The sequence below is a fragment of the Pyrus communis genome, chromosome 5, assembly GCF_963583255.1.
Source record: "Pyrus communis chromosome 5, drPyrComm1.1, whole genome shotgun sequence".
Lineage (NCBI taxonomy): Eukaryota > Viridiplantae > Streptophyta > Magnoliopsida > Rosales > Rosaceae > Pyrus > Pyrus communis.
The window spans coordinates 6,010,934-6,033,519 of NC_084807.1; the positions used below are offsets into that span (position 1 = coordinate 6,010,934).

The window sequence follows — 22,586 nt, forward strand, 5'->3', positions numbered from 1 at the left end:
GATGATAAAAGAAGAACATTAATATCGACAAATGAATGCCTCGCTTGATACGTTGTGCAAATTTGTGTTCATAGGCTTTAACCATGAGTATACAGATTTATATCATTTGGCTGACACAAGAAATGCCTACTACCGAGCCATTCGGTTTTATTACCATGAACTTGAGCGGTGTTTTTATATGTACCTGCTGAAGTGCGAACATAAACTAAATGGCCTCGACAAGTTACAAGGTCTGAGCAGGTAGAAACAGCGGAGTACTCAAAGCTTGGCAATGGCAGTTGCAGGCAAATTTGATCTTGCAGGGAGCTTTAATTCTTCCCATCCTTCATCATCCAACTTAGAGAAGTATTGCTCGACCATATGGTTTGTGACGAGCTCCAAATTGGAAGGCTCCCACTGCATGAAGAACCAAGAGAAGAATCCAAAGAAAATTAAAGCGCAAAATACACACATATTTGTATGATAAAAACATATATACACAGCCAGATATGTGTGCGCGTGTGCGTGCGTGTGTGATGAGTAAGCACACAACAGGGATTCTACACCCAAAATTATTTGCCCTGTTGGCATTAGAGCAAAAATTTTAGGCGTTTCAATGCCTTCGCGTCCGAACATGAAAAAGTCAGGATGAGCAGCAGAGATAATTTCTCTACACACAAGTTAACTTGTCAAAAGCAAGAATATGCTCATTTTAAGACAAGGGCCACTTTGTGGTAGCACAACCATCAATGTCGTACATAGATTTAAACGTTTCATGTTTTAGGTTCCCAGTAAAGGTTAACAGAAAATAAGTCAATTTAGAATGTTTAAATACTTTTGTTGATTATAATTAGATGATTACACACCTTCAGTATATGTTGATTACTTGCGCAGACGATCTATCAAAAGAAAAGTAATAAAATGTCATTTACCTTTGGGTTCTTATCCTTGTCCAGCAATAAAGCTCTGCAACCCTGCAATTAAAAGCAAGGCTTGAGTCACCCGAGAAAACAAAAACAATGTGGATACACTATTTGAACAAGCTAACCTCTCTGAAGTCCTTGCTGACTTCTCCTTTCACAACGTGCGAAACCATTCTATATTCACGAACAAGGCACTGGCCAACTCCCTGAAGTCTTCCTTCTCTAATCTAAAATCGAAAGGAACACATTAATACCAAGCCCAAAAAATTTCCAATTCAATTTCATACAACGCAAAGTGTCTTAATGTTTGTCCTCAGCACATTATGAAACTGCAACTCCAAGCTTTAGGTGATATTTGTGTGGTATACAATGCCTCATTTTGTGCTGAGAGAAAATAAAGAGAAATATTTGCCTTTCATAACCATCATATTACATGTTCATGTGAGCGATGACTTTTTATTTCACCTTACTATAGTGAATTCCATTTTACTCCCTTCAAATTTGTCCAATGTAAGCTGCTTAACAAATTTTAGTTTTGTTATACAATTTACGGACGAAGCAGGAATTCATATTTTTAGAATATACTTATAGAACCCTATACCATCTGCCCTGCGCATAACAAGCAATCTTATTCTTGCTCTATATAAGGAGTAAAAAAACAATCTGGTATCATACCAGTTTTACACAAACTAATGATAAGTAATTTTGATATGCTACAATTAACCAACTGCAATTTTAAGGCCTGCAGTAGACATACCGATCTCAAAGAAATCTTCAAACTCATTGGCGATGCCTTCTTTAACGCTTGAATTGTTGAAGTTAGCCAAGCATCCACTCCGTTTGGAGCCTCCTCATCCTCCTTTAATACAAATCATAGGTATCATCAAGTAAAGTATACATACTTAATCTACAAGTTGAACACTAAACATAAACTACTCAAGTACCGAGCCAAAAGAGTAATAAACTTTCCAAAGATCCAGAACACAGATAACATCAAACCAAGCCTTCCAATATTTTAAACTCAAATCAACTTACAAGGGCAGATACAATTTCTTCTACAGTTCTTCTAGAAAAGCACTTCTCTATAACATCCATCCTGTATTCAAAACAGCTGAAAATTACAAAAAACATATTCCCAGCTTTTCATTTTTGAGAATATATAACTGGTTCAACAAATGATGGGTCTAGTTGAACTAATAGACACATCAATTTCTGGACTACGCAATGGATTTGTTATAACTTGACAAATGCATAAAGATGCAGTTACTCTCCTTAACGTCCAAGCCAAAGCACCAATTTTACATCTAGAAACTTCTAAGTGTGTAGCAACTTAGACATTGTAACTGTTAGATGTGCTTCAACCATTAAAATAACGAATATAATGAGGAATGTAGTTGGTGTCCAAAGTTTTATGGTGTTCATGCTTCCGCTGTGGTGATCCAAATGGTTATAAAATCTTGTGAGTTCCACTGGATAATCCATTGGAAGAAAAATAAGATCACGCAGAACAGTGAATTCCATTAATGGAAAGTTCAAAGCGACTCGCGCATGAGAATTGGAGTCCATTAGAAGAAAAAAAGAAAAAGAAAAACATCCTAGAAAAAAGAGTTAAAGAAAAAAGGAACAGAAATACTAACCGGTAGTATGCACTTTTCTTCTTCAGAGCTGGACTCTGCGAGTATTTATCTATGACTGCTTGAATAATGGCAAAATCACTTGAATCAACTTTGTATAAAGCTTCTTCTAACAAAGACAATCTCTGTCAATAAACCAACCACAGAATAAGCACTCAAGTCTCAAACGGAAGGAATAACATGCTGCTACTTGTTATGATTCTTAACTAGCATAACTCCTTAACCAATCAGGTCATCTTCTTCTTGTTAAGTTTCAATTACGACCATTGGAATAGATAAAATATGATGATAATTAGAGATAACACACCGTTGATGGAACAAAGTGTGTTGCAAGACTGCAAGCAAGCATTTCAGCACCATCCAATCTGGTACCTGTAAGACCAACATATTCTCCTGCAATGCACATAGAGGAGAAGGAGCAATCAATAATTGAGAACAAAGATAGTAAAGAAGATGAGCACATGCAATACTTCCCACTTTACCCTTCATACAAAAGACAGTACAAGAAAAAATAAACTATTTATTTAAGTCAAACAAAAATGTAAACCAGAGACATAACAGATATTACCGAAGAATCCAGGAAGCCTGGACAAGTAATAAGAGGCACCAACATCCGGAAAAAGTCCCAAAGCAGTTTCTGGCATTGCAAAAACCTGCAAAGTTTTCATAAGAAATACAAGGGATTAAGTTGCTACTAAAAAGACAGATATCTTTGCAATTGCCTCCCCAAATGCAGTAAAAGATCTGGACCGTTCGGTGGGATACCAACAGCAATGCAACAAATAACAGAGTCTGCAGATTTCTTGCTTTTACTTGTAGAAAACAACAGATCCCTCCTCTTCTTTCCCAATACAAAGGTCAAACCATAATCTCAAATCATATACATAGCTTGGGAATTCATGCATCCCCTTAGCGTTTTTATAATGGGAACTTATGTATCTTCCTTGCATGCTTGTTCTTTACAAGTCCCCCATTTAGCTCAGAAAATCTTAGCTATCCATAAATATAAAGAAATGCTACATTTTAATCTCTGATATGTGCAATATATGTCATCAATATTTTTTGACACAATTTCAGCATACGCCTTGTAGACTTTATATTATCTCAAAGCCCATGGACTTTGGCCATGAAACAGAAAACGTGTTTTATATTCTTTAAGTCATAGAAAGGTTATGTCTTCATTCCTCGATCGGGTTAACTCATACTTATAGATTTTCAATGTACTCACAGAAACCTTGGGTCCATATAAAGCAACAAAATTGTTATTGATGTACAACAAAAAGTAATGAGATTATTTTCAAGATATTGAAGTGACAAAATAACTAGCATCTCACAACAGACAATTAACTACAATGCATACAGATAGAGCATTGAAATTTTCCATATAAGGCACTCAGAATTTTCACATGTAATTCAGTTTTATCCTACTGTGATAATATAAGAGAAGTTAACTTCCCATAGTTTAAAACAAAGAGGGAAAATAGAGAAAACAAAAAGATCAAATAGTTCAAATCAAAAGGATGCAACCAAAATTACTCCTAACTTCAGACCTTGGATAAAGTGAGACATACCGAATTCTCAGTTGCAACACGGAATCTTCCATGTATTGAAGCACCAGCCCCACCTCCCATGACAATCCCATCCAGAATTGAAACCTTCAAGGATGTCATGCTAACAGTAAGAAAAACATATTTTTCTAAATAAAGCTAAATTGATTAAGAAATAATACCTCTGATACCAGAACTGAATAAATATTAATATGAAAACAGCACTTAACAAAGGAACTAAGTCACCTGGGGTTTACTGTATGTTGCCAGCAAATAATTCAAGGTATACTCCTTTTGAAAAAAATGAGCAGCTAATCTCCAATTTCCTAAGTTATAATGCAACAGGGTGATATCAGGTTGAAAGTAATTTACTGCATCTTACAAATAGATACTCAACATTTTCACACAGCTAAGCAGAACTGGAAATGGAAAATTTAATGACAGTTAGGTGTGCACCTAAACTGAAGCTATTGTTTATTACATGATGTTAATGATCAGTAAATATGCTCAATAAAAATAGAAAAAGAAAAGACAGATGAAAAAAAAGCAGTTGTGCCTTCATTAATCTGACGAACCACAGCCGCTACATCTCCACCAGCACAAAAGGCTCTTCCTTTCCCCTAGAAAAAGATAAACAGATCATACACATGTCACAATGTTTTACTTTCACTGTCTTGCTGAAAACAGGAGTATGATCATTCAATTATTAATTCAATCAAAGCTTTAGTGGATAAAAGCACAGCCTCTATCCATCACAATACATTATACACCAAAATAAATTATGTTTTCAGGTTAAATCCCCATCCTTTTGGATTGCCACTAAGCAAGCAAACTGAAACCGGCTGAAAATGAAAAAGAATACCAAGTTGGTATTGGTTTAAAGCCAAGAGACTGTAAAACTTCTATGCTCTCAACCATTTATAAGCAAAATGATCAGGATGAATTTTTAAGTGGGGCTGCAAGTGGTATGAAACATGCACTCCCAATAAACTTAAAATCCTCTTTCTTGGAGAAAATCAAACAGAATCTAAAGACGAGCTTACATCTTAACAGGATTGTAGGTTCACAACATCAAGCCAAAGACTTTGATGCTAATATTTATATACGAAACTCAAAAGAAAATGTAAGCACACAACATAGGTCTGTGAAAAAGAGTGATAACTTAAATGCTTACACATTAACAAACATCAAATATCCCAAATTAAAGATCAACTGCATGTGTAAGACAATATTCTTCTTTCTTGTTTCTCATTGAGCAAGTTTAAATACAATACATAAAACTAGAGCATGGAAGAAGAGTACCTTGACAATTACCAACTTGACATTAGCATCATCCTCAAAGGCAAGAAAATGCTCCAACAGACGAGAAATCTACCAAAAAAAAAAAAAAAAGAAACTAGAAATGAAAACCATTATATTCTTGTTTCACCAAAACCTATATTAAACACACCTTATAGCCATGGAGATAATATCACTGCATGAAAAAGCATGACATAGTTTTACGCAGATTAATTTAATTATCTAACAGTCGATTAAAAGATGAAGCAGGCAAACTCAGAATAAAGAATGTCTGAAGACCAAAAAATTTCTTGAATTACTGCTTGATTTCTGCGTACTTTTGTACTTTGGAAAGACCACATTCCCTTCATACTTTTGTACCATAAACATTTCCACTTTTGATTTCAACATGATGCCTCTCGGGACCTTCAAGGGCTGATATGATTCTTAAAACAGTATATACCTTCTTTTTTGTAAAAAGAAAGTTAGAAAAATAGTTTGAGGAGGTATACATTCTTTTAAATTTTATCCTTGAAAATTTATAATCTATTTCATAACTTGAATTATAGAAAGTTGAGTTACAAATAAAAAATAATACAGACACGAAATATAAATCGTAAAACATAGACACAAGATGAAAACGGGAAAAAGAGTAAGCTCTCAAACTCTCAACATAGTCAATAAAGTACATGTTCATGATAGGGCAATACCATATCAAAGTTAAGGGCATTCAACTGCCGAGGCCGGTTCAATGTCAATGTCCTCGCAATCAAATTCTTCTGTACCAGAACCTATCAGATAACATGAACAAAACATAAGGCTTCAGACAAATACTAGGCAAGAATTGAAATCAAACGTACTATATTTTTCACATAATCCACATTTCTACAATAACTATTTCCGACCCAATTCAGGAAAACAATCAAAAATTAGAATTTAACCATTGGAAATACAAATTTTAAGATGTCCGATGCTCCATTCCTAATTTTCCCAGAAGCCAAACAGAAAATAATAGGGATTGAATTAAAACAGAAGAAATATATACAGATACACATATATGTATATATGTATAGTAAAGGGTATGAATAGAACAGAAAATTGGTTCACCGAATCTCCTTCGCGCGGGGTAGAGGTAATAGAAGAAGCCATGGTAGTACTGGAAACGCACTGAAAGTCTGAAACGACTGAGACAGGCGCACGCCTGAAGCTTTTGGATACTGGTTTCAGCTGAATATGGCGGCATAGATTGTTGGGTCTTTTTACCGGTCCGAAAATTGGTTGGGTCCACTAGTTAGAGTGCTGACGCAAACCATTTGGATTTGGCCTAGCAGCCTCTCGGACTCCAGTCCACCTGATTAAAAGTCGTTAGCGTTCGACTTACGTAGCGGAAATGATTAGGATTGTTTGAGCAATTCAAATGTTACCACCTCGCTACTTATACTATATTCTAATTGTATTCTTTTTTATTTGTAAATAAGACGTTTTAGATTTGATTTTTGACAAAGACGAATTTGAACCACATTATTGCTAGCATCTTGTGAGGTCTCTTAATGTAGATAATATCATTTGTTAAAAAAAAAAATTGTTATCATCTCATTTCAAACTCCAACAATTCAAACGTAACCTTTGGAGTTGATTTAATTATTATCATATTAAACGAAAAAAGAGAGTTGATTAGACTTGTCAATTGATCGGATTTTAATCAAGATTCGATTTGAGTTCGACGTAATTAATAATATATAAGATTGAGATTTTCATTTTTATGTGTTGAGGGATTGTTAGCCTAAATGCCTTCAACGCTCAAAAGGACGGCTCCTTAATGTATACTGTAGGGTGTTTTCTCGTGCCCAAGACCTTTTGTGACAACCTTAATCGAATGATAACGGCGTTGTGGTGGAATGGAGCTAATGACGGATGTCGTACTCACTGGTTCAAGTGGGATACTTTGTGTGCCCCAAAAGAGGGGGAGGCTCGGGTTTCAAAAGTATGTATGCATTTAACCTTGCTCCCTTGGTAAGATAGGGATGGCAGCTGATCCATGAGCATGGCGATTTGGAGGCTAGGGTCCTAAAGGCCAAGTATCAACCTTTAGAGGTTGAACCATGTAGACATATAACGTTGCTCTCTTAACACAACGATCTTCTATTAAATATGTTCTCAAGTTGTATCAGAGTCCTGCGTCAAACTTGACATTTGGTTATTTACGTTCTTAAGGACAAAGCTGAATCTTATATGGTCTTTAGTTAGGGAACTGTTTTTGGCATTCCAAAAATTTCTTTCTGCACTTCTTATAATGTAATTTTTTTGTTTTCAAATTATAGAAAGTATAGAGTACAAAATGAGATTTTTCGATTGCCAATAACAATCCTCTTTAGTTATTGCTATTCTTAATTTTTCCGAAGCCTCGTTTGTTCTCCAACGCCTCCTTTCATTTACAACTCGAGGTAAAATTCATTAATCGACTCTCACCATGACTAATCATTGAGAAAGTTCAATTTTATGGTTGCTAATTGCATGTGATTCAATTTACGATTCTCTTTTTTTTTTTTTTTTTTTTTCCTTAAAAGGGGGCTGGTAACAAGCCACAGTTATCCACCTCTTTCAAAGATCAGGAAGACTCATATAGACATTTGAGCCTTCCCTGGCCACAAGTTTGGCTTCCACACCATCAGTGGATTTCGAACCCGAGGCCTCCAGTTTTTAGTTTGAAGGAAGCCTTGCAATCTATCATTTACCACTGGACCACCAACTTGTGGTTGGTTAAGAAGAAAAAAATTTACGCTTATCTCAACCAAATTGAAAAGATGAAGTAATGTATGTGACGTAAGTGGAAACAAAATAAAGTCTAGGGGTTAAAGTGAAATTTAGCATAGCTAAAAGTAAGCCATTTTCTTTTCAAACGCAACTGTTTGTTGTGCTGCCCAGAATCAGTGTCGTAGTATCAGAGAGAGTTTTCAATTTCTCATCTTTTGAAGGAAAGGAGAAATGGGATTGAAATTTGAGGAGGAGGACTTCTTAGCTTGCTGCGCAAGCACCAAATTCGCCAAAGAAATGGCGGAGGCGTCCCCTTTCTCATCTCTCGACGAAGCTGTGACTGCCGCCAGAGACATTTGGTTCAACAAGGTCGATGTCAATGGCTGGCTCCAATCGTTCTCCGCTCATCCTCAAATCGGAAACTCGCCTTCGCCTTCTTCTCACTCCACATCTGCTCAGTTCGGTTCTTAATCTCACTTTTCTTATTTAATTGCCGTTTTTGTTGATATTTCACAAATTTTTACTCAAATCTTGACAACCCTTGAAGGAAATCGGCATAATTGAATTAAAATTACTTGAATTTGCACACCATCGATGATCTGATGGATTGTTGTTAGCGTAAATTTTAGTGTTTAATTAAACCTAATTACAATAAAAATTGGAAATTTTGAATCTTCCAAAAGATGCCCAATTGGATTTTGGCTCGTCAAAAAGCATCCTGGGTATTGGCGTATGGAGTTGATTCATGTCATCAATGGGTTTGCTTTTTTTTTTTTTTTTTTTTTTTTCTTCTCTCCTTCCAGTCTCGATTTAGATTCTAATTCGTGATTAATTTTTCGTATTCAGTTAATTGTAATGCTATTCTATCTTTAGTTTACGTTTGAATGTGTTAAACAAATAGGTTGCCTTCAGTATTTGAGTGCTGAGCAATAAGCCATGTGGTGTTTGAGCTTAGTATTATTTACCATCAAGATGAGGCCTTTAAAGTTTAAATCTTTTGCTGGACCGCTTGACGTTTTACTAGCTCCATACCGAGTGCGAAAAACACTTGTTCTTTGTGGGCTAGTTGATGCTAATTAACGGCCTTTCTTTCTCCATTAGTCTTTTTAGATATGCAAATGCAATGACATTAAATTAAGTGATGAAGCAATCGTTTGTAGGTGGAGTAAGGGAGAGCAGGCAACTGCTGTAGCAACTGCCACTAGTTCTAGCTTGCAGGTTAGTATGCTTCAGATACTTTATGCATATCTTTGAAGTTGTAATTCCCCCTTCAAATGAAACCAAACATATTCAAGGTTTCCCTCTATTTCATCCAGTTTTAGTATGCAGAAGTGAAAGGATTAAAAATAGTTTGATATTTCAATTTCTGTTTGTTTATGTGAAAGTTATGATCAGAGTTTTTTCCGTTTACTTAAATTTTATCCACCTGGCTTTTGTAGGAACTGGCTGAATGGAATGCTAAATACCGGCAGAAGTTTGGTTTTGTATTTCTTATTTGTGCATCTGGAAAGAGTTCTGATGGGATACTTGCTGAGTTGAAGGTAATTGTTAAAATTTCCAAATGTTAAAGATTATATACGTGACCCACATGAGCATTATAGAATAGCTTGGAGAGATATACTAGCGTTTAAGTCAATGGATTCAACGTACTGAAACTATTTCATTTTGAGAATTTCAGTTTAAGCGTTTTCATTAATACAAGTTTCTTTAAACTCAATGCAGAACGAATTTGTTTACTCAATAACTTTTGGTTTGCATATTCTGGCTTAATTAACATTTTTCATGGGAAACATAATAAATCAAACAATCAAAGTCAATAATTTACAAAAATCACTCTCTTATAAATGAACTATCAAGGACAATAGTAGTTTGTTGGAATATAACAAGTGTCTCTACCGGTGATTGAGGCCCAAAATGATGGATAAAACCTCACTCTGACCTCTATATTGGCACTTGCGCCCCATTTTTATCTTTGGAGATTCGATTATTCCTTTCCAACCAATTCACTCCAAAAAAACAAAGCGATTAAAAATACTTTTAAAGAACTTTAGCCTTGCTATTTTTGCCGGAAAACAATGTTTGGCAACCAATAATTTAGCACAGGATGGTGGGGTGAACCAGCTCAGTTTTGCCTCTACGAAGAGCTTAAGCCAAAATTTTAATGTTTTCCGGCAATGAAGAAATAAATAAAGAATGTGTTCCACTCCATAGAAAGTGTGTACAAAAGACAGGAGATAGCCTGCAGTTTAGAAGTAGCCCTAAACCATACGTTGACTAACATAGTTCTTATATTAGCATTTGCGATTGAGTAAACAATGACCAAGCTTGAAGAGAACTAGTTATTGTCCTTAATCTTTATTATGTGTAAGCAAATATTTTTCTTGCAACTTATAAAGGAAATGTATAGACCACATGAGATGTTCACCAGAACTTCCGCTGATCTTTATTTTGGGATGCCTGTTGAGTGAGGAGAAGGATACCACTTCTGCGAGGACGATGCTCTACAGATTCTGCATAAATTGTTACTCACATTAATAGATGTACTTTTCCTCTTTGCAGAAACGATATCCAAACAGGCCAATAGTTGAGTTCGAGATTGCAGCTCAAGAGCAGATGAAAATAACAGAGCTACGCCTTGCGAAGCTCTTTGCAGCAAAAGAAAATGTTACTTCCACAGGCAACAAGAATCCCACAATTGTTGCAAAGAAAGCGGAAGGTATTGTAAATTTCTATTCCAGATCCTTCTCAAAATTGTGAGTTTTAGTCCGCTTAATGCTTATGCAGCTCTGGGCTTTGCTTTTCTGACAATGTTTATAACTCATGGATGACTCTTCTCTCCAGAGGAAGTCACTTCTCTTTCCTTTGCATATGCTACTATTTCTAATTTTTTTTTTTTATTAATTTTACGAACCCTAGAAGATCGTGTGAGCATTATTGGAGGGCATTTAACTGCAACTGCTTCTGAAGCTTCATCAGTAAAAACTTCTCAAGCTCCAACTCGAACCCGTCCACCCATCACAACCCATGTCTTGGATGTTTCTCGAGGATTTCCAGGTGCTGGAATTGAAGTGTGTTTAGAAATGTGGAAGGGTGTTCAACCTCGTCCGGTGTTTGGCGAGTCAAATGCAGGTGGTTGGGTATTTCAAGGGTCTTCGACTACAGATAATGATGGGCGAAGTGGTCAATTGATGAGCATCGTTGATGCAGTGAACCCAGGCATATACAGGATAAACTTTAACACAGGTAAGTACTGCCCAAGCGGGTTCTTCCCTTATGTTTCTATCGTGTTTGAGATCAGAGAGTCACAGAAATTGGAACATTTTCATGTTCCTCTGCTGCTGTCGCCTTTCTCATTCACAACATACCGTGGAAGCTAGACGTGTGTGTAGTTCAGTTGATGAATAAATTGTCTATAATTTTACTTGAGATTGAACTATGTATTAAATATATCGGAAAGTAATATCGATCTCCATGTGTTAGTGGTGATAATATGAACAAAGATAATGTGAATGGCAGTTTCCTTGTAGGATGGGAAGAAATCTTTCTCACTTGCCACCTTGTAGTAAAAGGAGTGTGCTTTCCCAGTGTGAAATTCACATCCCTGGGCTCAGCCCTGGGTCAAGGCCTTGCCTATACAATCTTTCATTTTTTATTTTTGATCCAAGTTCAGTTATTTCGAACCTCTTGCTCAAAATTTCCAATCCTTTCTTAAATTAGGGGTGGTTTTCAAAATAGGCAACGCAGGTAATATTGTTACTGTCTCTGTCATGAACCCTTAAGGCCTGAACATTGCATATAGGCTTCAAATTTAACTGTCCATTTACCCTCTAAAGTTCTACTGTACTATTTTTTTTTTTTTTTTTTCTGGGAAAATTAGGTCTTGAAACTCATTGAAAATTACCAATCTATTCTTTAAAGTGTCTCATATAAGTTACGTGACTTAATTTGATGAGAAATTAGATAAAATAGCTTTGAATTTACGATAAGAAGGAATATGGTTGTTTTTGATGAACTAGGACTTGTTTTTCTAGAAGAATTGTCTAGCTACTTGGTTTTCATTCGAGTAATAATTAAGGGACCAAATCGGCAAGTTACTCGGTATCTAATATTGCTTAAAAGATGAGGAATGCTAGTCACCTTTCCCTTCGTACATTCTCTTTTGACATTCTCGTTTATTTTAAAATCCTACAATGTTACTTCCTGATCCGATCGAATCATCAAATTTTGAAATCACCCTTTAAAGATCATCTTTACTGAAAGATAGCTAAATCTGAATCCATTTAATTAGTTATCTTATTTGTTATTCAACAATATAGAAAAGCTATGTTATTCAGTTAAACAATAAAATCATGACTACACTAATCAAACGATTAAACGATTTTCAATTTAGTATTTATTATTTTTATTTTGCAAAGTTCATCTTTATAGAGTCATACAAAATAAAGAAAATTGTAGAAATGGTTCTTCAACTTTAACCAAATTAGAGCAATGATCCATCAACTAAAAATTCATGACTATTGGTCATTTAACTCATCAAAACGTGTAGCTATGATCATTTTTGTTAACTCCGTTAACACTTCCATCAAAATGAGTCATGTGCCACGCACGTGAGGTTAGAATCAAGGAGAAAAATGGGAACTAAATGAAAAATTGTAAAAATGGGGGAATTTATCAAATATAACAAGAAATTAACCCTTAATTTAAAAAATGTCAACTTTTATAAAAACTTTCATATATATTCAAAATTTCACTTAAATAGACATAACTACCGTCAATTTATATGAATAACTAATTGTTAGACTTAAAACTTTTTGTGCTATAATCTCTACTAAAATTTTCTCCTTTTTTTTTTTTCTTTTCTTTTCCAAACGAAGAGCAAAAGTTTTCTCTCAATTTTATTTTAACAAATAATCAAGGAAACCTTTCTTTCACACTTTGTTCACAGACAACACTTTAGTATGTTATAAAAGTGAACAATCAAAGTAAAGAAATAAAAGTAATTATCTTTTAATTGTAGGAAATTTAAAGAATTGTACGTACAACCAAAACAAACAATAAAATGATCAAAAGAAAATATTTATTCGTTACACCTCAATTTCTTGGCCCATACAATAAAATGATAGAAAGAAAATTTTATTCATAAAACTCTAATTTAAAAGGGTTCTACAAACTAGGATGAAGTTGAATGGGATTCCTACAAGTTTGTTTATAATGGCCATTTGAACCACATTTTGAACACTTTCGAGTTGATTTTTCTTCTCCATGTGATGGGATCCTCTTTTCTTTGCGCCTACCATATCTTCTTCGTGTAATTGGTGGTAGGACAATTCTTTCACAGACATCATCAATTACTATCCAATTAGTTTGATCACCAACTGACCATATAGTTTCTACATAGGCAATGACCAAAGAGTTTGTAGTATAATAATGAGAACACATAGGATAACATGAAAGTTGTCGGTGTCTACATGCATCACAAGCATGTGAGCAAGGGAGTTGGTCAAAATTAAATTGTCGGCATGTGCAACTCTTTTCCTCTAAATTCACAACTTCAATACGAGATCCATCGTATACATGAAATGAGTAAGTTGCAATAAACGATACCTGCATGTTCACATACATATATATTACTCAAACAAAAGAAGAACTAAACAACCAAAAAAATATTCCGCATAAGAACTTCAAAAGCAATTCGCAATTAGTGATCCGTAAGAGAAGTGGATGAATACCCTGAACCGCTGCATAAAATCATAAAGGCAATTTATATAAAACCATAGCAGCAATTACGTTGAAGTTACACAAGATTTGGTTTTTAACCTCCTTTTTTTTTTTCTTTTTTTTCTTTTTTTTGGGGGGGGTGGTCTAAGCCTAAGAATCTGTAAAATACTTTAAAAACTTGAGAACAAATGAAAGTGTTCCAAAATTAAATAGACAAATTGGACTAAATTCTATTTAAGTGAATGCAAAAATACCTGTAATGATAATCCTTGCTTGTTATTTTCTTGCACCAATTTGTCTGCCTAATCTGTTAAATGTGTATTCATTTTGGCTGCCTCGGTTCGACGCTCATAAAACCACTTATGGAGAATATTCATTCTTAAATACTCAAGAAATCGGGTGATAGGTAGTTTTCGAGCATCTCTGGTGATTACATTGAGACATTCAGCAATATTTGTTGTCATGATGTTGTACCACTTGCATCCATCGCCGACACAACCAATTTCAAACCTTTCTTTGCTTGATCTCTTCACTCTGAACTCATAATTGTTCTTCATAGCATCAATACCCAACTTTTTTTTTTCTTTTTCTAAATCCTCCTTAGTCTCGTACAATTGGTTCCATCTGAATTGCACATGTTTGCCTTGTCTGATTCATGCACAATATTTGTACCCTTGTGAACATTTGATTGGTTAGAGCTGGATTCATCAAATTGCACATTAACAGGCACATCATCACATACCATCCATTCAGGAGGCAACTCATTGAATCCAACATTATCTTGGAACACATTATCAGACTCCATGTGTGGCATATTCTCAAATTCTTCATGATACGATCCATTCTCAACTTCTTGATTTACCAAGTCGTTATCTGAATCATGTAGCACAATATCTTCCAAATCACCTTGGGTAACAAAGTTAAGACTTATTTGTAATGGGTCATCATTATCTTCCAAAGAAAATACTTTCTACTTTAATGTAACACACAAGGGAATCTTCCAAGACCTTGAAAGGTTTTCAAAAATAAATGCCCTCACTTCATCATCATCAACTATATTTGCAGGCCATGTAGTTTCCATTGCGTTATATATGACTTTCATACTTATCTCATAGTTATTTTGGTCCACATTCACAATACTATGTACTTTCTTTTGAAGCTCCATAAATGTGATCTTGTCTGAAACAAGTAATCCTTTTGTTTTGCAAATTTTTGTACGTTGAGTCAGCCCATCTCCCATCGTAGTTCACTAAATTGTCAAACTACACATTGTCCTGAAATATGAGCAAAACAATAAGAAAATAAAAAGTGACATATACATAATTAATATATACACAAAACATCATGCATATGAGCAATGGAAGAAGGACCTTGTTGATTAAGGTGCTATTCTGGAAGTTAACTTCCAATTACTTTTACACATTGAAAAAAAAAAAAAAAAATTAGTATTGCTTACCAAACCAACATAAGATGAATAAAAAAACAGAAAGAAAAACTTTATTCCGAAAACCCTACTTTTTCAAATATGCACTGAAGAACTATTAGCTTTGTCTCTAACTGATTGGCAAATGCTATTAGATTTGTCTATCTTCCATTGACATAAAAAACCTAATTTTTCTAATATGTGCTCAAGAATTTCTATTCCGTGGTCTTTACAAAAATTGACAGTTTATTCTTCAATAAAATTCAACCAAAGGAAGAAACTACAAAAGCTAAGAGAAAACGTGGACTAGGAAGAATGAAAATATTAACCATCTACACTCAACTTCATATGTTTAGGGTTACACAAAGTCTCCATAGTAGCCGATGCCTTCACTATCTCTCCACCATTTTTTAGGTTTTGCCGTCCAAAATATCAAACTAATAGGGTTTTGGTTTTTTTTTTAATTTATTTGGTTTTAAAGTTTAAGGGCATTTGTGTCTATTTAAGTGATATTTTGAATGTATTTGAAAGTTTTTATAAAAACTGTCATTTTTGAAATTAAGAGCTAATATTTGGCTATATTTGGTAAATACTCTAAAAATGGTCCCTCAACTTTAACCTAATTGGAGAAATGGTCCCACAACTTTCACCCAATCTGAGCAACAGTCCCTCAACTTTAACCCAATTGGAGCAATGATTTTTCCAATACGACTCGTTTTAATAGAAGTTTTAATGGAGTTGATGAAAATGACTATAGCTGCACGTTTTGAGGAGTTAAGGGACTATTGGTCATGAATTTTTAGTTGAGGGATCATTGCTCCAATTGGCTTAAAGTTGAGGGACCATTGCTACAATTTTCTCTACAAAATAAACAACTTCGATAATCAAGCAGTATTGTAGGATGTTAAAAATAAGGAGAAATTAGGTTCTCATCCTTCATTTTGCTACTCCATTGATTAAAATCCTATTCATTTTCAATTTTTGATCAAGGTCCTTGGGTATTAATAACATCATTAATTATTTCAATAATAAAATATTTTTTTATTTCTAAATATATTCATTTAATGTTAAAAATGTTACAATTAGTATATTTATATTTATGACTAAATTTTTTATCATATATTTTTAGTGTTAGTTTGTACCCATTTTAATTTGTACCAATTTTCTTTTCAGTTTTGATTTGTACCCATATATTAATTTCTTTTTGTGCCCATATTTTTTAAAGTTTATTTGTATTTGTACCCATATATTTTTTTTACTTGTACTTTTTATTTTGCTAAATGTACCCATGCTAATTATATGTATCCATTCATGTAAAACTTTTTAATCTTAAAATGTACTCATTCTTAAATATACCAATTTGTTATATGTAAAATGTATAATTTTTTTATATAATTATAAAAAAATTTCTTTAAAGTTTTGATTTGTACCCATATATTAATTTCTTTTTGTGCCCATATTTTTTAAAGTTTATTTGTATTTGTACCCATATATTTTTTTTATTTGTACTTTTTATTTTGCTAAATGTACCCATGCTAATTATATGTATCCATTCATGTAAAACTTTTTAATCTTAAAATGTACTCATTCTTAAATATACCAATTTGTTATATGTAAAATGTATAATTTTTTTATATAAAATCTATTCAATTTTTTTCTAATCCATTTTTAAACTTACATGGGTACGTTCTTTTTTCTTTGATTTTAAAATGTATCCATATCAAGTTTAATCAAAGAAATTTACTAATGTTATTAAGCCTAATATCTTCTTCTTCTTCTTCCCTCTTTTAATGTACCCATGTTTTGATTAAATTAATTTTTCGGAATGTACCCATGTTTATAACACACACACACACACACACAATAGTATATTTGTATTTTAAAATTTTTAATCCCATAAATTATGGTTTGTTTATATTTAAAATCTCATTTATATAAACAACTAAAATTTCTAATTTTTAATTTAAAAAATATAGTAACGTACATAGAAATAAATTATTACATTAATTTCAAAGCCCTTGATCAAAAATTAAAAACCAACAAGCTTTCAATCAAAGAATATTTATAACTAAGGACCACATCCAAAGTCTCTCTAAAAATAATAAAAAAGATGAAAATTAAAAAAAAAAGAAAAAAGAAAAAAAAAAGAGAGAGAGTACAAGGGGAAAAATAACTAGCATTCACCAGTAGTAATAGGATTAAAAATACGAGGACAAAAGGGCAGTGACCGAAGGAGGCGGTGCATGGTATAAAAAAGCAGTATGAATTCTAGTTGTATAAGAAGTATGAATTGTAGTTGTATAAGAAGCTAATTACTTATAAAAAAAAATGAAGATACATGGGCAAATTGTGAATGAGATTATCACCACATGCATTGTTATTGTATAAATTTTTTTTTTTACATGTTAATACATTATTATGCTACAATCGTTGTTCCAGTAGGAAAATGATGTTCTTCGGCTCCCTTCTATCAAATCCACCCAATCAATCAATTCAGGCTCTTGAAATTTGATCCAACGACTTCATTAAAAATTATAATAACTTTAACCATTGGATCAAGTTTCAAGAGCCCAGATTAGGTGATAGGGTGGATTTGGTGGAAGGGATCCGGAGAGGATCCCTTTCCGTTCCCGTACACACGGAATTGACACTCATCAAATAGTAGTAGTACAATACACAGAAATTTACACTTGTCAAGAGGAAAAATTAGCTTAATTAAGATGAAACCCAACCTTATTCTCAAATTATGCCTTCAACTTAAAACTCGGATCTTGAATTGGCATTGTGGGATGGGAATTTAGATTGATTGACTCCTCATCAACATCGCCCACAAGTTTGTCCTAAACGTCTGCATGTTTGACAAGTGTCACCTATACGTCCATAGACCGTCTTTGCTCTTTCTGGGTCGTACGAACTCTATATATATGTTACATTTTTCATTGTCGATTATTGGGAGCATTATAGTGCAGTTCATTTGGTTAATTTTGTAAGGTGTTGATAAAAGAGAAAGAAAAAATGCAGGCAGTGAAGGACAAGATAAATGAAATGGGCGCCATGAAAAAGGTCAAGGAGGAGGCCAGGGCCGAAGAGAGGGTACGTATATTACAACACTTTATACAAATAGTATTGCATTGATATGTTTGCAGATTACATTCCATAAGAAATATAGAGCGACTTAATCATATAAGTCTCGACTCCACAAAGAATATATTCAGGTGTTTGATTTTTTTATTTGGTCATTTTCATTGTACAATATTATCATTATGAAAATACACACAAGTACGAAGTGACATGTACATTCATTCATCAGTACATCAATGTACCTATGAACGTGCATGAATATGCTTGGAGTGTTTTACTACGTACGTTTCGTGTATGTAATCAAACGACTATAATCAGATTTCAACCTAACACTCATTTTTATATTGCTGGCTTCAAATTGTATATTACTAGGCTGAGAAGGAAATAGCAAAGGCGAGAGTAGACGTAGCTCATGAGGTGCGATTGGCTAAAGAAGCTGAAGCAGCAATGTCACTGCATGTGGCCAAGGCTGGGGAGATTGCCAGAGCTGGAGACAAGGCAGCACATGAACATGAAATTAAGGCAAAGCATGCGGCTGATGGTACGAACACTACACATGGACATGGAGCTTCTCCTTCTGAACTGGCCGGTGCGGGAGGTCATCCAGCTTATAAACGCATGCCCTAATTTTTTATTTATCTTTCCCTGAACATGCACCTATGAATTTGTACTCCTTATTCATATATATATATATATATGCATGTGCTTTGTATTGTTCATGCATTTCCATGTAATTTTCTATGTTAAACTATTTCTTATAGTTTTGATTCGATACAGTTTTCCTCCGATTTTAGGCAAATTTGTTATGTTGTGTAATATAAAATTAATAATATTAAATTTGATGTTATTTATAATCTTTGTTATGATACATTTTATCACACTATTTTTAGTCGCCCGGCCACGTCTCGCCCTCAAGGCTCTATCTTCAGGTTTTTATTTTATTTTGTTGTTTAGGCTCGGCACTTATGGATTCCCCTTATGTGTACTTTCAATGACATTAGGACACTTTTGAAAAAAAAAAAAAAAAAAAAAACGAAAAAAAAAAAAAGCTCCCAAAATGAGAGCTTCTAATTTTTTTGTTTCCCTTTCTTTTATTAAACAAATGATATTATCTATACATCAAGAGGTAGTATTGTGGGGGAGTGGGTTAAGCCTCACAGTGGACTACGATAATGTGATTCAAATTTGTCTTTGGCAAGAATCGAAAGATCTTTCACTTACAACTGAAGATGAATACTGCTAAATTGTAGTACTAAGTGACAAATGAGAGCTTCGAGACATTAAAATGAATATAAAAAAAAAAAAAGAAGGAAAACTAATGAAAAGGGCTTGAAAACTTTGAGTTTTAATGATAAGGACAAAATAAAGGGTAAAGTGAATAGTACCAGGATTGAATTTTTAGTGTAAAAATATGGTTTTTCGTTAAAGTGAACAGTACCGTGGACTTTTCGATAAAACTTCAAAAAAAAAAATCAACTCCAATCATGTTTTTTTAAGAAATTTTCTAGGAGTTCTTAAAAAGCTGGTGTTTCGAGAATGTGTAAAATTTTCTCCTCCGAGTAGCTCTTTAGGGATCAGGATCCTTTCCTAATCTAAGGATGAGGATCCTCATAAACAAGGGATGTGGGCTGTTGGATGAAAATTCAACGGTTATAATTATTATAACTTTAAAATGACTCTATGTTTGTAGCCGTTGAATTTTTATCCAATGGTCCACATACCTTGGTCATGAGGATTCTCATCCTTAGATTAGGAGATGATCCTGGTCCGCTCTTTAGTAATGCTAAACGGTTTAAATATTATTTTATTAAAAATTAATTAGTGGTTGGTGTAGAATATTTTGTTAACGTGTAGAGACATACATGATACACTATGGATCATCAAATACGAGATGTGACACGATAATAATTTAAGCATTGATAATGAATTAATATGTAAAATACTGAATTAACTTTTTCATACAAACAATACTGAGCAGATGGATTTGAATTCAAAACTTTGCTGCATGGGTAAATTCCTAGAGTTAATTTGGCAAGTGCTTTTAAATGACTAAAACTGATTTTAAATAAAATATTTTTGGAACCATATTTTAGTAAAAAGGCAAGTTAATTCTGAAAAAAACACTTGAAGTTTTTCATGTTAAAAGCATCAGTTATGTGCTTCTTACTGGAAGCACTTCAAGTGTTTTTGAAACCCAAAAATATTTTCTCTAGAATCAATCATTTTAAGGCACTTGCCAAAATGAGCCCTCAATCATTTGCCAAAAAAACAGAAAAAAGAAAAATCCAACTATATATAAAGATGCAGAGGATTAGAACTCACATATTCCAATTGAACTCCTGTACCTTAATACTCACCAGATCCTATACATAAATGTGCATAATAAATTCACATATCATCACTTAGTCATCCATATCCAACCAACCCAAATCTATCTGGCTTTACATTTAAAGAAACCCTATAATTACATATTTCAACTCTATATATACCTTATTTCAGGGAATGAACTACAAGAGGCCGCCTCAACCTCAAAATCATCTAATCCATTGTCTATTCCTTCAACAATCCCAAGCTCACCATGACAAGAAAAAAAATTAAGCTTGCATACATAAGAGATGACGTTTCAAGAAAAGTCACCTTCAAGAAAAGGAAGAATGGGCTGATGAAGAAGGTAAAGGAACTTAGCATTCTTTGTGGAATTGATGTATCTGCTATCGTTTATAGCCAGTATGACACCAAACCAGATGTTGGTTCGTGCCGAGATGTAGCCCGACGAATTGTCACAAGGTTTAAGCAGATGCCGGAGAGGGACAAAAGCAGAAATATGCTGAATCAAGAGAGTTTTCTTAGGCAGCAGATACTTAAAGCTGAGGAGCAGTTGAAAAAACAAATTAAGGAAAACCAAGAGAAGGAAATAATGGTACAATCTATGCGCGGGAGCCTCCCAGGTGACTGGTTGCAGAATTTGAGTGGTACGGATTTGAACGGCTTGTTGTTGTCGATTGAGAAAAATATAGAAGCAATTGAGGAAGAAATGCAAGAGGCGTGACCATAAGCAACAATAATTAATGAGGTTGGAAGGGTAACGAAAAAGGGAGGAGAAATGATGGGGTATTAGGTTATATTAAAATAAATTTACCGCTCCACTATTTGGATTTTCATTATAATTTAATTCGAATATTATGTAGTGCAATGTCATATCAAAATTGTCTTGAAGATCTTTACCCCCAAATAAAATAAAATAAAAGGAAAATTGTCTTGAACACAAAGCATTTAAATCTTAACCGTTAAAGTGGTACATAAAGCATTTAAATCTTAACCGTTAAAGCGGTGGGTTTTATTTTTATTTTTATTTTTATTTTTTTAACAAAAAATATTATCTACATTAAGGAAGTGGAAGAGTGGGTTAAGCCTTACAATGATCTAGCAATAATGTGGTTCAATTCGTCTTTGGTGGAATTGAACCTACGACCTCTCACGTACCAATGAAGAGGAATACCACTAGACCGTAGTACTAAGTGGCAACCGCTAAGGTGTTCTATATATTTGATTTGTATGTCGACACTGTTGTTGGGTTTCTTAATTCCTCTGATTAAAAAAGGTTCATGGTTGCACTTAGTATCGCGGTTTCGGTTATAGGTTCAAATTTCGTGAACTACGAGTTCGAAATTTATTTATTTCCTATTCCTTAGTATAAAATATATCGTTGTATAAAAAAAAGGGTGATGGTCACTACTTATTAGTCTTATGGTCTAGTGGAATTTTACTACATTTTATAAGAGGAAAACTAATAAAAAGAGCTTGAAAACTTTGAATTTTAACTATAAGGACAAAATAAAGGGTAAAGTGAATAGTACCAGAATTGACTTTTTAGTGTAAAAATGTGGTTTTTCGTTAAAGTAAATAGTACCGAGAGTTTTTCGTTAAAATTCTCTTTTATAAGAGGTCATAAGTTTGATTCCCGTTGATGGTTAGTTCAATACTGAATTATTATATATGCCTAGTCAATTGCGTGTTTAGCCAAATCCGTCACCCCTAAATGTAAAAGAGTAGTGCTGCACTTATCTTCTATTTGTATCATCTCTCTAATAGAGTTAGGGTTCACCAACACATGTGGATTCTATCTTATTAGATAGATGATGCAAATAGATAGTATAATAACATTTTTGAATGTAAAATACTATTTGGATTCCATGTGCATAATACTTGCGCACGCACAACGGAGCATTCCCCCTGCTAATATTAATAT

General features: G+C 33.8%; 4 protein-coding genes across 5 annotated transcripts; 3 read left to right on the top strand and 1 right to left on the bottom strand.

The window, feature by feature from the left end:
- LOC137735493 (3-hydroxyisobutyryl-CoA hydrolase 1-like) lies at positions 1 to 6,669 on the bottom strand. The gene is made up of 14 exons (XM_068474925.1): positions 6,469 to 6,669; positions 6,072 to 6,152; positions 5,386 to 5,454; positions 4,640 to 4,703; positions 4,330 to 4,409; positions 4,108 to 4,191; positions 3,105 to 3,189; positions 2,844 to 2,929; positions 2,540 to 2,661; positions 1,938 to 1,998; positions 1,660 to 1,761; positions 1,028 to 1,129; positions 912 to 953; positions 1 to 396 (listed from the first exon to the last, which is right to left on the bottom strand). Exons 1-14 carry the CDS (start codon positions 6,508 to 6,510, stop codon positions 259 to 261), a joined length of 1,158 nt encoding a protein of 385 aa, XP_068331026.1. The 5' UTR covers positions 6,511 to 6,669; the 3' UTR covers positions 1 to 258.
- A 1,605-nt stretch (positions 6,670 to 8,274) lies between these two features.
- LOC137734747 (uric acid degradation bifunctional protein TTL) lies at positions 8,275 to 11,774 on the top strand. 2 transcript variants are annotated; one of them, XM_068474022.1, is made up of 5 exons: positions 8,275 to 8,573; positions 9,276 to 9,333; positions 9,555 to 9,656; positions 10,675 to 10,831; positions 11,032 to 11,774. In XM_068474022.1, exons 1-5 carry the CDS (start codon positions 8,347 to 8,349, stop codon positions 11,490 to 11,492), a joined length of 1,005 nt encoding a protein of 334 aa, XP_068330123.1. In that variant the 5' UTR covers positions 8,275 to 8,346; the 3' UTR covers positions 11,493 to 11,774. The 2 variants fall into 2 exon arrangements, with proteins under 2 accessions (XP_068330123.1, XP_068330124.1); XM_068474023.1 differs by having other exon boundaries at positions 11,035 to 11,774.
- Positions 11,775 to 18,212: 6,438 nt separating this feature from the next.
- LOC137733282 (late embryogenesis abundant protein 6-like) lies at positions 18,213 to 19,166 on the top strand. The gene is made up of 2 exons (XM_068472422.1): positions 18,213 to 18,349; positions 18,710 to 19,166. Exons 1-2 carry the CDS (start codon positions 18,272 to 18,274, stop codon positions 18,962 to 18,964), a joined length of 333 nt encoding a protein of 110 aa, XP_068328523.1. The 5' UTR covers positions 18,213 to 18,271; the 3' UTR covers positions 18,965 to 19,166.
- Positions 19,167 to 20,915: 1,749 nt separating this feature from the next.
- On the top strand, positions 20,916 to 21,386 carry LOC137734189 (agamous-like MADS-box protein AGL80). The gene has a single exon (XM_068473496.1). It carries the CDS (start codon positions 20,916 to 20,918, stop codon positions 21,384 to 21,386), a length of 471 nt encoding a protein of 156 aa, XP_068329597.1.
- Positions 21,387 to 22,586: the final 1,200 nt, after the last annotated feature.

Bases quoted from the DNA above. Each gene is read 5' to 3' on its own strand.
- LOC137735493 (XM_068474925.1), bottom strand. From the start codon at position 6,510: ATGGCTTCTTCTATTACCTCTACCCCGCGCGAAGGAGATTCG. The intron at 6,153-6,468 runs GTGAACCAATTT...GTTATCTGATAG, and splicing joins CCCCGCGCGAAGGAGATTCG to GTTCTGGTACAGAAGAATTT. The intron at 4,410-4,639 runs GCACAACTGCTT...ATTATAACTTAG, and splicing joins GGTTCGTCAGATTAATGAAG to GAAATTGGAGATTAGCTGCT.
- LOC137734747 (XM_068474022.1), top strand. From the start codon at position 8,347: ATGGGATTGAAATTTGAGGAGGAGGACTTCTTAGCTTGCTGCGCAAGC. The intron at 8,574-9,275 runs GTTCGGTTCTTA...AATCGTTTGTAG, and splicing joins TCTCACTCCACATCTGCTCA to GTGGAGTAAGGGAGAGCAGG. The intron at 9,657-10,674 runs GTAATTGTTAAA...TCCTCTTTGCAG, and splicing joins GGATACTTGCTGAGTTGAAG to AAACGATATCCAAACAGGCC.
- LOC137733282 (XM_068472422.1), top strand. From the start codon at position 18,272: ATGCAGGCAGTGAAGGACAAGATAAATGAAATGGGCGCCATGAAAAAG. The intron at 18,350-18,709 runs GTACGTATATTA...GTATATTACTAG, and splicing joins AGGCCAGGGCCGAAGAGAGG to GCTGAGAAGGAAATAGCAAA.
- LOC137734189 (XM_068473496.1), top strand. From the start codon at position 20,916: ATGACAAGAAAAAAAATTAAGCTTGCATACATAAGAGATGACGTTTCA.